Here is a 15,121-nt window from a genome sequence, read left to right on the forward strand (position 1 = left end):
TCTGCAATGTACCGCTTGTTTTTTACAAAGAACGAACTTTATTACGTCTATTTCAATTTGTTCTTTTAAATATACGTATTTTTGTCTAGAATCGATTCAACGGATTGTACAAAGGAAATTCAGTTAGATCATTTCCAGCTTTTACCAATCCAATTAATTCTCTATTGTTTTCAGTAATTAGTGCTTTGTTTTACAACATTTTGAACGTTTCGTTTGACCATTTTATTAGTCTGTGTTGTATACGAACACGTTTTGAAAATACAATCTTTATAAGATAACTTTTTTCGTTATAATTTGGGTTGGCAATAATAACATTGAGCCGTTTAGTTTAATGGCCTCTGTAGATTAGATTTTTGAGATGGCTACTAGAATAGGCCTGTTCCACAAAATAGTGTGTCCCAAATAAAAAATCAATTTTTCTGTTGATAACCCTATAATTTAAGAATTTTAATTTAATTTAAAAAAATGATACTTAAACCATTAAATTCTCCGTAAAACGGTGCTTTGTAAATGTTTTCATGAAAATACAAAATTTTCCATAGCAAAAAAGTTACAGCGATTTGTTAAAAATGCACATTATTGAAAAACACCCCGTAACTACGAAACGGTAAAAGATATCGATGTGCGGTTTTCACTTTTCACCCTCATGTTTTTGATAAAAACTGAGCTCCAGACACCGATATAAGTGTTTCGTCTATATCCTATAGTAAAGGGTGTTCCCCTGTAAAAGCGTCCAATTTGACCCACCCTGTACATATGTTGTATATTGCGCTTTTGATTCGCCCTATACAAGGCGTCCCAGAAAAAAGTGCAAGTATTTTAACTGGTTGTATAGTTCAACCCCTGAAACACGCCTATGAGGTTTTTTTACCGAAAAAAAAAATTTGATAATTCGGAATTTTTTGAAAAAATTTTTGGATTTTTTTTTAGTTTTTTGTTAAAAACATAATTTCTTGATAATATGGCAACATGGGTATTAGATTAAATTTACAAGAAAGAAAATTCAGAAAAGATTCAGTGGTTCTCAAAATTTGAGTAAAAAATCAATTTTTTTTTGAAATTTTTAAAGTAAAATAACTCTGTAATTTTATCGAGATCTACCACTCCTTAAAATACTTGCACTTATTTCTGGGACACCCTGTATAATCAAATAACTTGGTAGAGGTGTACCAAATAAGAAGAAAATGAAGAATACTTTAATTTCACCTGCCTGTTTTTATATACCCATTACCCATTCATTTACACTCTATACAGGATGTCTCAAAAAACATGCGCCTTCTTCCGTGGGGTGATTCCTTTAATGTCGGTTAAAAGTTATATTTTCATATTTTGTCGATTTCGCCCTCCTTGATGAGAAGAGAAAAAAGTCAGTGGCGCACAGTTTTTTAAAAAAATGCACGTCCCTGGTGAATCTATCGACACTTTTTTACAGAGTTGTCACACTTATAGAAACATTTACACAAAAAGCACTTAATAGAAGAATAATTATAATAAAAAAAATAATTGGACCTGTGTTGATATGAAAAATAAATCTTATTTTTACATTAGGAATTTCTTCACTAGTGATGGCACATGTGGTTTGAAACACCCTGTACGTAAAAAAAAAGTAACGGCTACCTTGATAGTGTGAACAACGTTTAGAAATTATTTTATTGGTCCGCAGGGACTAATTATAGGTTATTTAAAATTATTTCTAATTTTTTTTTTAATTAACTCGTATTAATCTTGAGATTGCATTATATCTAATCTATCCCGTCATTATTTACGCGCATTTCCTAGTGAAACACGGAAGAAGCGTTATGGAATATGCAATTTATGATATTTTTACCAAACAAACAAGCGGTACCGTTCGCACACTTCATTAAATTTTCTTTTCCGAACGGAAAAAATGAGCTTACTCATCGGAAGGTCATTTCCTGTAAGATCGTTTTAGAACTGCTGATCGGTATGTTACTCATCGTTTTATACGAATATTACATTGTAAGTAACATAATCCCCTTCCATTCACTAGTTACTACATAGCTTACGTTACAAAATGACTGAAATGATACTATGTATTTAGTAAAAATTCCGAAAATGTGTTTTAGTCACGCGTTTTTCAAGACCACCTAAAATTGACTGCTTATTAAACAAATAGAATTTCTGTTTTTTATATAATCTATGCCATTGAAAATGTAGGAACGTAATATTTTGAAAACGCGAAAAAGTCAAGGTTAGATATTAATAAATCGGGGAAAATTTTCGATAATAAATTTGTCACAACTTTTTTTTTGTGTGTTATATAATATCCTTTAATATCCAGTTAAAAAATACAATGAAAACGTAAATAATTTGATAATCTGTACAAATTTGGCCTCGCGAAAATTCTCAAAACCGTGTTAAATTGCTTAAATAAATTTAGATCTTTACCTGTATGCCTACCTTGTGGCGGGTTCATTTCTTAAAAAGAATTCTGTTTAAGCTGTTTAAAGCAACATTAGAAGAAATCTTCCGTCAACTGGACTGGACCAACAAAGGATTAAAAATAGATGGAAAATATCTTAACCATCTAAGATTCGCCGATGACATAGTCCTAATTGCCAGTAGTCCTGAAGAACTACAAGTACAAATTGATGAACTAAATACAGCCAGCAATAAAGTGGGGTCTCATTCAGACCAGCATTTGGATTTAGCAAAAACTAAAGTAATGTACAACAAACTAGTGGAAAGAAAAGACATTCTAATAAATAACATAACACTGGAAATAGTAGAAGATTAATATTTGGGACAACTAAAACACAGCTCGGGATCTCTACTATCAGAAATCAACAGAAGAATTCAGTTAGCATGGAGTAATATAGAAGAAATTCAATCATATTGAAATCTGGTATGCCACCTTATCTAAAGAAGAAAACATTCGACAATGTGTACTACCAGTCATGACCTATGCATGCGAAACCTGAAGACTTAAAACGGGCATCATAAGGAAACTGCAGGTCGCACAGCGCTCAATGAAACGAAATATTTATGCTGGGAACAACCAAGAGTCCATACACAGAGTCAGATCCCTCAAATGGCAATGGGCAGGACACTTGGCGAGAAGAAGGGTCAACAGATGGACCACAAAAATTACAGAGGAATTACAAAAATTACAGATGGACCACGAGAAATTAATAATAATATAATTTGGGCCCGCATAGCCAACAATATACAAAAATGGCCTCAACTACAAAGGGACTGTACTACTTTTTAAGATCTGCATTTGTCCGAATTTATATAAAGAAATTAGATTAAAAAATATGTCTAATAAATTAATTATTTTGAAGACGGACTTAAGTTTTAATTCTTTATGTACAGGGTGGTCGAAATTGGTCTGTTTTAACAGAGAAAACCTATTTCCTGACTAGATAGAGCAAAACCGACATAGATGTCATTGGCTCGATTTCTGAGACACGTCTAATGGCGTAAACCGCCTGTTGATATCTTCACTGCCAACTGAGATACCGGGTCTTTTTTAATTTTTTACCATTTTGAAAATTGCCCATAACTTTTGTATTTCGCGGAATATTAAAATTCTGTAAAAACGTTCTTAAGGCACTTTTTTAAGCACAATCCAGTGGCGTAGACAGTTTTTTTCCATACTTGTTTTTTTTTGTCAGAAATAATAATAAATATAATTTTTTAAATGGAAATCATAGTTGGCTATGAACTTAAAAAATGGAGTTTAAGCGCGCTTTCATACACGCCGGCAAAATCGGTGCCGGTGTCGGTGCTGAAATCGATTGCAATGTAAATAAATTAGCTCCTTCACATATATAGTCTGTCCAACGAGAAGATCCTTGACAGTGATAGATGTGTCTGTCATTTTAATCTCAAAGTAGTTTATTTTAATTTACAAAGAAATAAGTTGGTACAACTGGAACGCATAGCAGGATATATTTAAAATTTGATTGACAAGATGACAAGTGATTACTTCAAAATATTGTGAAAAAAACTCTAACCCTTTTCAACGATATAAAGTTATGTGTATTTATTTCTAAAAATGAGAGAACTATTACATTTTTTTATCTTTGTATCGAAGCGGGCTTTGATTTTGTGTTGATCTATAATAGTTGCCTAATTATTTTTTTATCACAATTTAATATTCTATATTATTATTTATCTGCATAATTAAAGACTTTTGAAAACGTAAATCAATATTCTATATTAGTATTACCATTTACAATTAAAACGCCAGAGTTACAGCTGCACTATTAAATGGAGAATTTAGAGAGAATTGGATTGGAACAAAGGGCCCCATATCTTGTCCCCAATATCTAAGCCTGCTAGGTCGTGTAATTTAACTCCTTCCAACTTTTTTATGGGGGAAATTAAAAGACCTTATATTAAGGGAAGAACCATTGGGACGAGAGAAGAATTACAGAAGATTACTAGGCAAGCTTTTGGACTAGTTCGCCTAATCAATCGTTGTAACTCTGTGCGCTAAAGATGTATTTTGTATTCAACAAGGAGGTGCTCAGTTTGAACATCTTTGGTGATTTTTTTCAGAAAATTATATTCGCCACACAATACATACGTTTTTTTAGTCTTGTTCTTTGTTTATTGTATCGATTTCAATTGTAATTACTAATACTAATATAGAATGTTAATTTACATTTCCAAAAGTCTTATTAATTATGCAGATAAATAATAAAAATAATTAGGCACATAGGTCAACATAAAATCAAGGCCCGTTTCGATATAAAGATAAAAAAACTAATAATTCTCTCATTCTTAGAAATAGATACCCCTAACTGTATATCGTTGAAAAGGGTTAAACGCCAGCATTTTTTTAAGTTCATAGCCAACTATGATTTCCATTTAAAAAATTATATTTTTTATTAATTGTGATAAAAAAGAGCAAACATAGAAAAAAACTGACTACGCCACTGGATTTTGCTTAAAAAAGTGCCTTAAGAACGTTTTTACAGAATTTTATTATTCCGCAAAATAAAAAAGTTATGGGCAATTTTCAAAATGGTAAAAATTCAAAAAGACCCCGTATATTAGTTGGCAGTGAAAATATCAATAGGCGGTTTACGCCATTAAACGTGTCTCCGAAATCGAGCTCTTGACATCTATGTCTGTTTTGCTCTATCTAGTCAGGAAATACGTTTTCTCTGTTAAAACAGACCAATTTCGACCACCCTGTACACTGTCTTTTTTTCACTAAAGTTTTCTAGTTTTAGTTGGCTTTTCGATTTGAAAATGTACTTATTTGCAGTCAAAGTTAAAGGCAAAAAAATATCTACCTTGTTTTAACTACGACTATAGATCGAAAACGCAAAGTACCTTGGACTCATAATAGACAATGGACTTGCTTAATATTAATTGTTATATACAAAAGTTGTTACATTGTCTCATATGTTGAATATCCATGGAAGCTATACTTTATAAATAAAAATAGCATATAGCAATATGTTGAGGCATTTTACACCATTTTTTCTTAAGTGTACTCAACCTATAATCTGACTATAAAATGTATACAGTTTTATAAAGTTGTAATATTAATTTATAAAGAGGAAGTATCTAGTTAATCTTACACATAAATTTTGTAGTGATTATTCTACAACTAAAGTACATATTAAGAGTCTATTACGCTGTACCTTCGGGTGGATGAATATTTTAATAAAAGGCTTTAGACATTTTTAAAGTATTTATTTGTAACTGAAGTAAATTAATCATCCCAAACCGTTTCCAAGAACCAAATATCATATTAGACTAGTTTTAAATATATCGTTGGGTTTATTAACATTTGTTTTTCCTTTACCTTTGTAGTTACCGAAAATTGGCTCTGAAATGGCATCCGGACAAGAACCCCGACAACATGGAAGACGCGACGAAAAAATTCAAAGAAATTTCAGAGGCGTACGAGGTGTTATCAGATGGTAAGCAAGCGATTTACGGCTCACTTTTTTTCTCCGATTCTCTATCAAGGCTGGGATGAGTTTAAAATTATCCCAACCTGCGTCGATCCGTGTGGTAAAAATATTCTCGTTTTTTATAATACAATTCTTGGAATAAGCTTAGATTTTCATTTTTTTTTCAGTTTTATATTCTATTTTTGTTATACTTAGCTTTTGAAGGATCTGTTATTGTTATAAAATTCATTTAAGGAATCTTCTCTTACAGGTTTCAGACTAAAGTTGTGTATTTTAATGGAATGTTATACCAGGTGCGTCTCAAAAGTGGCAAAAAATAAAAGTTAGGTTAGGTTTTTAACCTAACCTAACTTTTATTTTTTCAGATAAAAAAACGAGATTTGGTATGCTAGTATATGACATAAATTAGGATTTATTGACGTATTCAATGGACTCTTTCAGAAAAAATAATATACCCAATTCATGGACACAATCTGAAATAGAAGACTATTTTCAGTATGTTTATCAAAAAAAAGTTCCACGACATTGAATAAGTTTTTTATAGACCCTCAAAATTGCTTTAATTTGGAATAATTTTAAAGTGCCAATTGATGACGTATGAAAAATACGCCCAATCACATTGCAGAACCGTGCTCGTGCGCCAGCCAACAACTGGCAACATTGCGATTTGATTTGACGTGCATGTTGAATAATAAATTTGAGGTTAAATTTTTTGTTTACTCCTTTGAATAAGAAGACTTAGGAAGGAGCATAATGCTATCCATGTATTCATGCATGGTGGGCGGAAAAAGCACTCTAGGGTGGGGATCCTTGACAGTTCTGTTTGACGATTCATTTGGCACATTTGAATTTGATTTGAAATTTTATGGATTTGTCTTTACGGAGTAAATCTAGATGGAAATTGTGGCAGAACTTAAATTAACGGTGACACTATCGCGATTTATCGAAAAAGACTCTAAAATAGTTGGTTGTGTAGCGTGCGGTAGATCTCGGCAAAAATTGAGTGAAATAATGGAACAACTTTTCGCTAGTAAGTTACTATATAATATACATACGTGTAGTAAACCGATCATTTATGAAATTCACTTAAATTAAGTAATTATATATTTTCTTGCATTTTTGCTTTTATTTACTACTTGTCAAAGATTAGATGTCAAAGAATTTAGATACGTCAATTTGACTTACCTGCTTCAGTAGCGTATCGGATGTTTATGGTTATAAATTATTATAACTTATCTATTTTTATTAGAATTTTATATTTTTATAACAATCTTAATAACTACCAACATTTATTCACAACGTAAAATAAATATAAAATTATTGAGTCTACCCCACGCCTACCCTACATCATAGTTTTACATTTTTTAAATAAAATTAGAACGGCACTGATAAACCGGAATTTCAGTCGGCCATATTTGAGGCCCATCGCGGCGGACCTAAGATTTTTGATATGCTCCTTCCTTAGTCTTCTTATTCAAAGGTTTACTCCTAAATTTTAAGTTTTATATTGTTATTTTTTGATAATTTGTTCCATCATGGTCGTACCAGAACCTGGATTCGAAAAGGCGTCATCTGATAACCTAGTGATGGGTTGTTATTTAACTATCTGTTATTTTATAACAATTATTTATAAATAACATAACGCAACCGTTACTACTTCTAAAATATAACAGATATAAAATAACGACACGTAGAGATCGGCCGCTCGTAAAACGAAGTCGGCGCTCTGCACCGTCACGAAATTCTATGCTGCTCGAAGCAATTCCAAAAAACAACTAGTATGGATGGAAAACATGTTATTTCGTCAACCATCGATACAGGCGGCGAGACAACGGACAACGGAGTGGGGAATGCGCTACGGCGAACGTAGCTGCTTCGGTCGATACCGCTTAAAAATAATAGGATATAAAAGAAGCAGGTTTTTGAAACAGTTGCGGGCATAACGCCTGGCGGTCGAGATAACAGGAGTGGGAAAGGAAAGCTGCTGCATCGGTCGATTGTCGATGGAGGCTCGCAACGGGTTGGAGAAGCAGTCATTTTAGATACGTTGTTTTTCAACCTGTTACGAGCATAACAGGGCGGTGGTCGAGATAATCGGAGTGGGAAAGGAACGCTGCTGCATCGGTCGATTGTCGATAGAGGTTCGAAACAGTTTGGAGAATAACGCATCAGTTATTTTAGATAGTACATTGTTTTTCAACCTGTTACGAGCATAACGGGCGGAGGTCGAGATATTATGGCGCTGTATCTTTCAGTACTTACTTATTAAGTTTCAATATTTAGGTATTTATTTATTCTGAAAAATTTTCAGAATAATATTTTAAGATTTTTTAAAAATGTATACAGGGTGTTTTGAAAAATCTGGTCATTGATTAATCACGATCCTGCTTAAAGCCCTTGACGTAAAAAGCTGATTTTTGGAAAACGGATTAACTTTAAGGTGTAGAGGTTCGATAAGAAGGGATTTTTCGAAACTCGAATTCTAAGGGGGTGAAACTACCCTCAAATATTAGAATATTTTTTATTTAAAAACCGGTGAATTTTTCGGAAAAACTCTTAAAACACGTATATTTTATTATATTGTTTTACATATATTCAGATTTTTAAAAAATCTGAATATATGTAAAAACCTGTTATTTTTAAGCTGTTATTTTAAGCTGTTTTTTATAAATAACTATAACAGTTTCAACTGTTATCTAAAAATAACAGTTTTGCCCATCACTATGATAACCTTCCTAAAGTTGACGCCGAAATGGTTAAATTTTAAATGGGTTAGCATGGTGGCTCGGCGGTGTTGCCGCTTTTCAACATGCCAGGTGTGACGTATTAAGAATAAAGTGCGGATTTTTATTCTGGGCTTTTTGGTTTTTATTTATTTTCTTAAGAACGACTTCAAGTTTTTCGAAAGTGAGATAGCAGAAAATTCTAGAATTACTTGCTTTATTCCATTATGCGAATTCCAAAATATAGTGAAAAAGCCCATTGTTTTCGGTCACTTCCTGTTTCACCGGAAATGACGACAACTTTTGATTTTTAAATGGCACCCTCGGTGGCGCCTTTTTTATTTTATCCGGTAGAAAATGACACTCTGAGTAGAATGACATATAATACGTCAACTTTTGATATTCCCGCTTAAAAAAAGTTGTGTTTTAAATTTGAGTGTCATGGCTGTGTTAAGAACACTAATTTTTAATCAAGGAGCCGTGGAAAAATATATTTGATTATCTAATGTTTTTATTGTCTTGTCCTGGCCGGCTAAAAGATGCCAAAATCGTATTTTTAATAATATCTCTATCTATTTTTTCATGTGGAACGGAGCATATTTGGAAAAAGCATTTTTTACGAATAATTTAGTACCACAGACTTAATATTTCGAATGAAATTGTCGTTATGAACCGCATTTTAATATTTCAAATAAACCATATGCGCAAATGTTAAATGTTGACATATGATCTGTCATTCTATTCAGAGTGTCATTTTCTATTGAATAAAGTAAAAAAATACTGAGGGTGCTATTTAAAAATCAAAAGTTGTAGCCATTTCCGGTGAAACAGGAAGTGACCGAAAACAATTGAATACATCAATCAATCCTAATTTTTTAAATCAAATTGAAGCCTGGCGCATCCGCCACGACGTCAGGAAAAAATACTTTTTTTTTTTAATTAAATGAAAAACAAAAAATCCGGCGACGACAGGTTTTAGAAGAGCCAATTAGCTATCTTTATTTAGCAAATTTTTAGAGCAACTCGTTACTTACAACACAGATAAACATTATCATTTTATATACAGTGGTGGCCAAAAGTATGGAAACTTTTTTAATTTGTCATTTATGCTGAGAAATTAAAATATGAAATAAAACGACTTATATAATCGTGACCTACAAATAATTTCCTACAAAACCTAATACATTTAAATAAAAAATTACAGCTATCAAAAAATATATAAAAAATTATGAATATTTTCTTGGTCAAAAGTATGGAAACTTAAGAAGAATGTTTATTAAAATTCAAGATAATAAAAATTACTAATATTTAGTGGAATATCCCTTTGAATTAATTACTTCTCTACATCTTCGTGGCATCGAATCGATCAATCTTGTACAATCTTTACTGGAAATGGCCGCCCATTCAGTTTTTAGCACTTCCCATAATTCATTTTTATTTGAAATAGAATGGCTTCGAATTTTGCTATCCAAATGGTCCCATAAATTTTCTATGGGGTTAAGATCCGGAGACTGTGAGGGCCAATCCATTAGTGGAACATTATGTTCATTTAACCAATTTTGAACAAACCGAGATTTGTGCTTGGGATCATTGTCTTGCTGGAACAACCATCTGAGTGGCATTTCTTCATCAGCATGGAGGCAGCATATTATTCTCCAATATGTCTTTGTACAAAAAACGGTCCATTATCCCATCAATTTTAACAAGAGGACCAACACCTGAGCGAGAAAAACACCCCCATACCATTATACTCCCACCCCATGTTTTACTGTGGGCATCTGGTACTTATGGCTGTACCGTGTACCTTTTGGTCTTCGGACATAACGTCTCCCGTCACTACCAAACAGTTGAAACTTGCTTTCGTCGCTAAACAGTACAGTATTCCATTTCTGATAAGACCAGGTGAGATGATCTTGACCAAATTTAAAGCGGGCCATCCTATATTTCTTTGATATTAGTGGTTTCTTCACCGCAACTCTTCCAAAAAGTCCCATGTCATCCAACCTTCTTCTCACCGTGCGTGCAGACACCGATATTCCCCTTTCACCCATTTCTCGAGAAATGTCTGTGGATGTTTTTCTTGGATCTCCCATTGATATTCTCTTCATTACTTTCATTGTCCTGTTGCACAACTTTCTTGGTCTTCCTGACTTAAAAGCTGTTGAAACGTTCCCTGTTTTATTAAATTTACGAATTATTTTCGAAACGGTGCCTTTTAAAAGGTTTAAATTTTTACTTATTTGAATTTGTTTATAACCGCTCTTGTATAATTCAACTATTTTATTTTTTAAATCCGTAGAGAAATATTTAAACTTGGGCATGATGTTTATATTTATCTGAAGCAAATCGTACCGTTTATCAGCTTAAACTAAATAATTTTAATGTATTTATTTATGGTTTCCATACTTTTGGCCACAAGAAATCTATTGTTCTCCTACAAAAACTGCTAAACAGATTTTTTTCGCTGTGTAATTTATGAAATACTTTTATTTGCTGATAAGCTGTTCATTTATATTCCTGAGAGTTTAAGCATAGCAATATTTTCTGTGATATTTTAAAAAGTAAAAAGTTTCCATACTTTTGGCCACCACTGTATGTAGATATGAATTTACCAAATCTCGTTTATTTTTATCTGAAAGTTATAAGGTGAGCCACTTTTGAGAAGTACTCGGTATTGCATTTAAATGAATGATTGCGAAAGCATTTTTTTAATGTCGCCTATTTAAAGGCATCTTTAATTCGAATATAAGTACATAAAGAAAAAAAATAAACGAGCGATCCCACCAATCTCTGTCCTTTACTACTTTTTCGCGATCGAAAAACAAAAATAAAGTGGCCGAATCCCACGGTACGCGGACATGATTGCGCTTTTCCGCGCGCTTTTTCGCCACGAAACGCGGACATTTTTCCCGCCGCGAGACGCTGGATATTGGCAAACGTCCGCTATTTTCGAGGAAAAATTTATATCGTACCGGACGTCACACGAAACGGTCGATTCACCTTCTGGCGCGTCGTAAAATTAGCCATTTCCCAGCTTATTTTAAACTTGATCGAGATCGAGCGCCTCTATTAATACCGATGCTCTCCGATATTAGAACGATGCTAGTGGCAAAGTCGAATGCCACCGAAATTACGCTGGCAAGTACGAATTTTCTGGGTTTATGTCGAGTCGAGGAAGCTTTCCACAAACAACATCCAAAAAAAATTCAGAAATTCGGAACAGTCGAGTCCGGACTTCACCTAAGTACATCCAGGTTCCAGTTCTCTATATCTACTTCTTCCTTCTTCTTACTAGGCGAATCGCCTGTTTGGCTTCGTCGTCTCTACCGGTCAGACTGACAAGTTGTCTCTCCATCGTTTTCGTGGACGTCTTAAGCTTCTGCGACCTAGCGGTGATTTGTTGCGTGCAACTCTCACTATCCTTCTGTTGTCCATTCTGCTGATATGCTCATTCCATTCTTCCTTTTTGCTGAGTACCCACTCATTTACATTTTCCACCTTGCATGCTCTTCTTATGCTTTCATTTCTCTCCCTGTCCAGAAGCGTCTTTCCGGCTATTCTGCGTAGTGCTCTCATTTCGGTTATCTCTAGTAGTTGTTTAGTTTTCAACTTTCTGCAGTGTAGTGTATGTCATTATTGGTCGTACCGTTGCCTTGTAAATTCTCGCTTTAGTTTCCACCTCAATGTTTTTATTTCGCAATATTGTGTCATTCAGGCATCTTGCTATTCTGGTTACCTTCGTTGTCCGTTTTCGCACCTCCGCTTCTACATCACCATATCCTGAGATTTTTATGCCTAGATACTTAAACTTCATCTCTTGCTGGATAACATTGCCCTCGACTTCCAGTTTGCATCTTAGTGGTACTTTTGATGTCGTCGTGCATTTAGTTTTCTGGGTCGATATTATCATATTAAGTGATTTGGCAGTGCAGTTAAATCAGCTATAATCTGTGAAACGAATAACTTTGAATTTGACAGTTCCCGCGGGCTTTTCTAGTGTAAATTTTATTAGGTTAGCAACTTGCGGCCATGCTGATGCAATGCCGTCTCTAATAGTACAGCCTCGGAGCGAAATTTATGACGTCATGCTAGTTAGATACTACGGATTAATTATGTTGTAGAATACACGGAAAACATAATTATACCTCGTATATGTAATTTTTTGGATTATATTCGAGACTATTTTTTTTCATATGACACAACACTGATGAATGCTATAAACGTTAGTTATAGCTAAATTTTTTTAAATCAAAAAAAAAATAATGAAAAACCAAATGAAAACTTAATCAGCGTTTTTCCCGAACCTAAATCCCAAGAAAATTAAAAATTTTAGAATACTTTTACATATAAAATGACAGTGATCTTTATTTAATAGCCATCGCTGACGCCTTTTTTTCTATGATATTGTATTATTTGCAAATATAATTTTTCGAACATTGATGCTTGCAAAATACATATAAATTTTGTGAACGCAAATAATAATATATTACTATTAGTAGATATTGAATGCTTTTTGTTAAATTAGATCGATTTTCAAACCCCAAAATTTAAAATATATTTTACATTTTACCCATTATCTTATGTACCTATTCATTATTTGTGTATTGTAAAACATTTGCTGCATTTGTATGGTTCATAGTTTATTTGCCAAAGTATTTATTACTATAAATAGGTATATACATATATTGTATTTATTAACTGTATATTATGTATATTCATGAAAACTATATCATTTTTAAAATACAAACCAAAAATACAAGGAATAATTATGTTTTCCATGTATTCTACAACATATTTATTAATCCGTGGTATCTAACTAGCGTGACGTCATAAACCTCGCTCCGAGGCTGTTCTATTAGAGACGACATTGGTCTGATATTTAGAAATGCCAAAGGCTGATGACATTTTACTTTTGTCAATTATGACATTTCGCGTTGATTTTTGCAAGAAGGGGAAGAACTGTAACTTGTTTTATTATTGTCCTTTTCTATTTCACGATAGTAAAAAGAGTCACCTATCGTTCAGGCACTCATTTTAAAGAATTTCAGTAACTTTTTGGGTAGAGGGATTTTATATTTGCCATGTTGGTAAAAAATAACGGTCAAAATTCAAAGTTATTCATTTTATAGACTATACCAATACGGCGTCGTCGGCATAGCACAGAATAGTAATTTCCTGGTTGCCCATATTGTATCCCTTCAATAAACGTACATTTCCTATTATTTCGTCCATATAATGCTGTTGAAAAGAATGGGGCTCAGGGAGTCACCTTTTCGAATACCACGGCCTACATTTATTGGTTCGGGTGTGAGGGATTTGCCTATTGTAAAGAAGGTGTACAACGTCTCTTAGCTCCACACGGTCGAACGCTTTTTCTAAATCAAAAGATGTGCAACCTTATGGGCGATTTCGTGGCACAAAACCTGTCTGAGATGTAGCTGGCGTTTTCGTCAATCTGTCCGAGAATTTCAAGATTTAGTTCAACTCGGCGCCGCTGTGCGCTGATGGTTGTTTACAGCGCAGCGGATAAAGAATACTGTATCGTAGTTATGCTTTCAGTCGACAGAGTGGTTGTTGGAGACAGTGTTGCCAGAACTACTGATTAATCCGTAGATTTACGGATTTTGGGTACAGTACGTTAAAAGTACGAATTTTCTATCATTAAATAATTTAATATAATATTATATGATTAAAACCAAGAACGTCATCAGAAGTTGGTTTGGAAATGAAGATCGCTGTTATTTCATAATCTGTAAAATATTATGGTAAATGTCGATATTACACATTGTAATATGGCAACACTGTCGCTTTCAGATCCACACGGTCTTCGATATGCCTTCGCTGGCCGAATTGGAGAAAATAGGTGTTTTATGCATTGACCGCAGAACGATTGGTGTCTCCACCGTACAGCCCTTGAGACGTCAGGGGAAATCAAATCAGCCTTGTCACGAATTCGTCCATTAGGTTGCCTATCTTCCCTAATTCTTTCAATCAACGGCGACACCTTTGATTTTATCTATTGAAATGAACGTGAATGAATTATATTTTTACAGCAGGTAAAAAATGAAGTGAAATAGGTCGAACGTATAAAGATAATTGATTTGTTTTTGAACAGATTGCTGGAAAATTCGTTATTTAGTGGTTATGCTCTATCTCTCGCGCAGATTTAATCTCTCTAATGATACCCTTCGTGTTGTTACGCTGCTCGATTGGTGTGAAATTCTAAGGCTCCAGGTCATATTAACAGTGCTTTGGCGCAGTAAATTACCCTACCGAGAGAGAGAATAATATAAATCAACTTTTAATTGCCCTTAATATTTCATAAACGCCTGCTGGTATTCGATCTTGCATTGTATGGCGAATCGGCAGAATTTACGTTTATTTTTTTAACCATTATTTTCGAATAAGGGTATGAACGGTGTTTATATAGGAGGAGGAAAGAGTTGCAGGTAAATGTTTGCAAAGTTGTTATTTGTGTAGGCCTGCTATATCATCGGT

The 15,121-nt window shown here is 33.6% G+C and overlaps 1 protein-coding gene across 5 annotated transcripts in view; it reads left to right on the forward strand.

Moving 5' to 3' along the window:
- The window catches only part of LOC115884810 (dnaJ homolog subfamily B member 6-B), a 121,522-nt gene that overhangs the window by 86,953 nt on the left and 19,448 nt on the right, over positions 1-15,121 (forward strand). For all 5 annotated transcript variants that reach the window (XM_030903503.1, XM_030903506.1, XM_030903502.1 and 2 more), the window contains one exon: positions 5,797-5,906. In XM_030903503.1, coding sequence (XP_030759363.1) covers positions 5,797-5,906 — 110 coding nt within the window. The remainder of the gene's footprint in view (positions 1-5,796; positions 5,907-15,121) is intronic.

This window comes from Sitophilus oryzae, unplaced genomic scaffold (genome assembly GCF_002938485.1).
Source record: "Sitophilus oryzae breed Bouriz unplaced genomic scaffold, Soryzae_2.0 scaffold_357_pilon_pilon, whole genome shotgun sequence".
Classification (NCBI taxonomy): Eukaryota; Metazoa; Arthropoda; class Insecta; order Coleoptera; family Curculionidae; genus Sitophilus; species Sitophilus oryzae.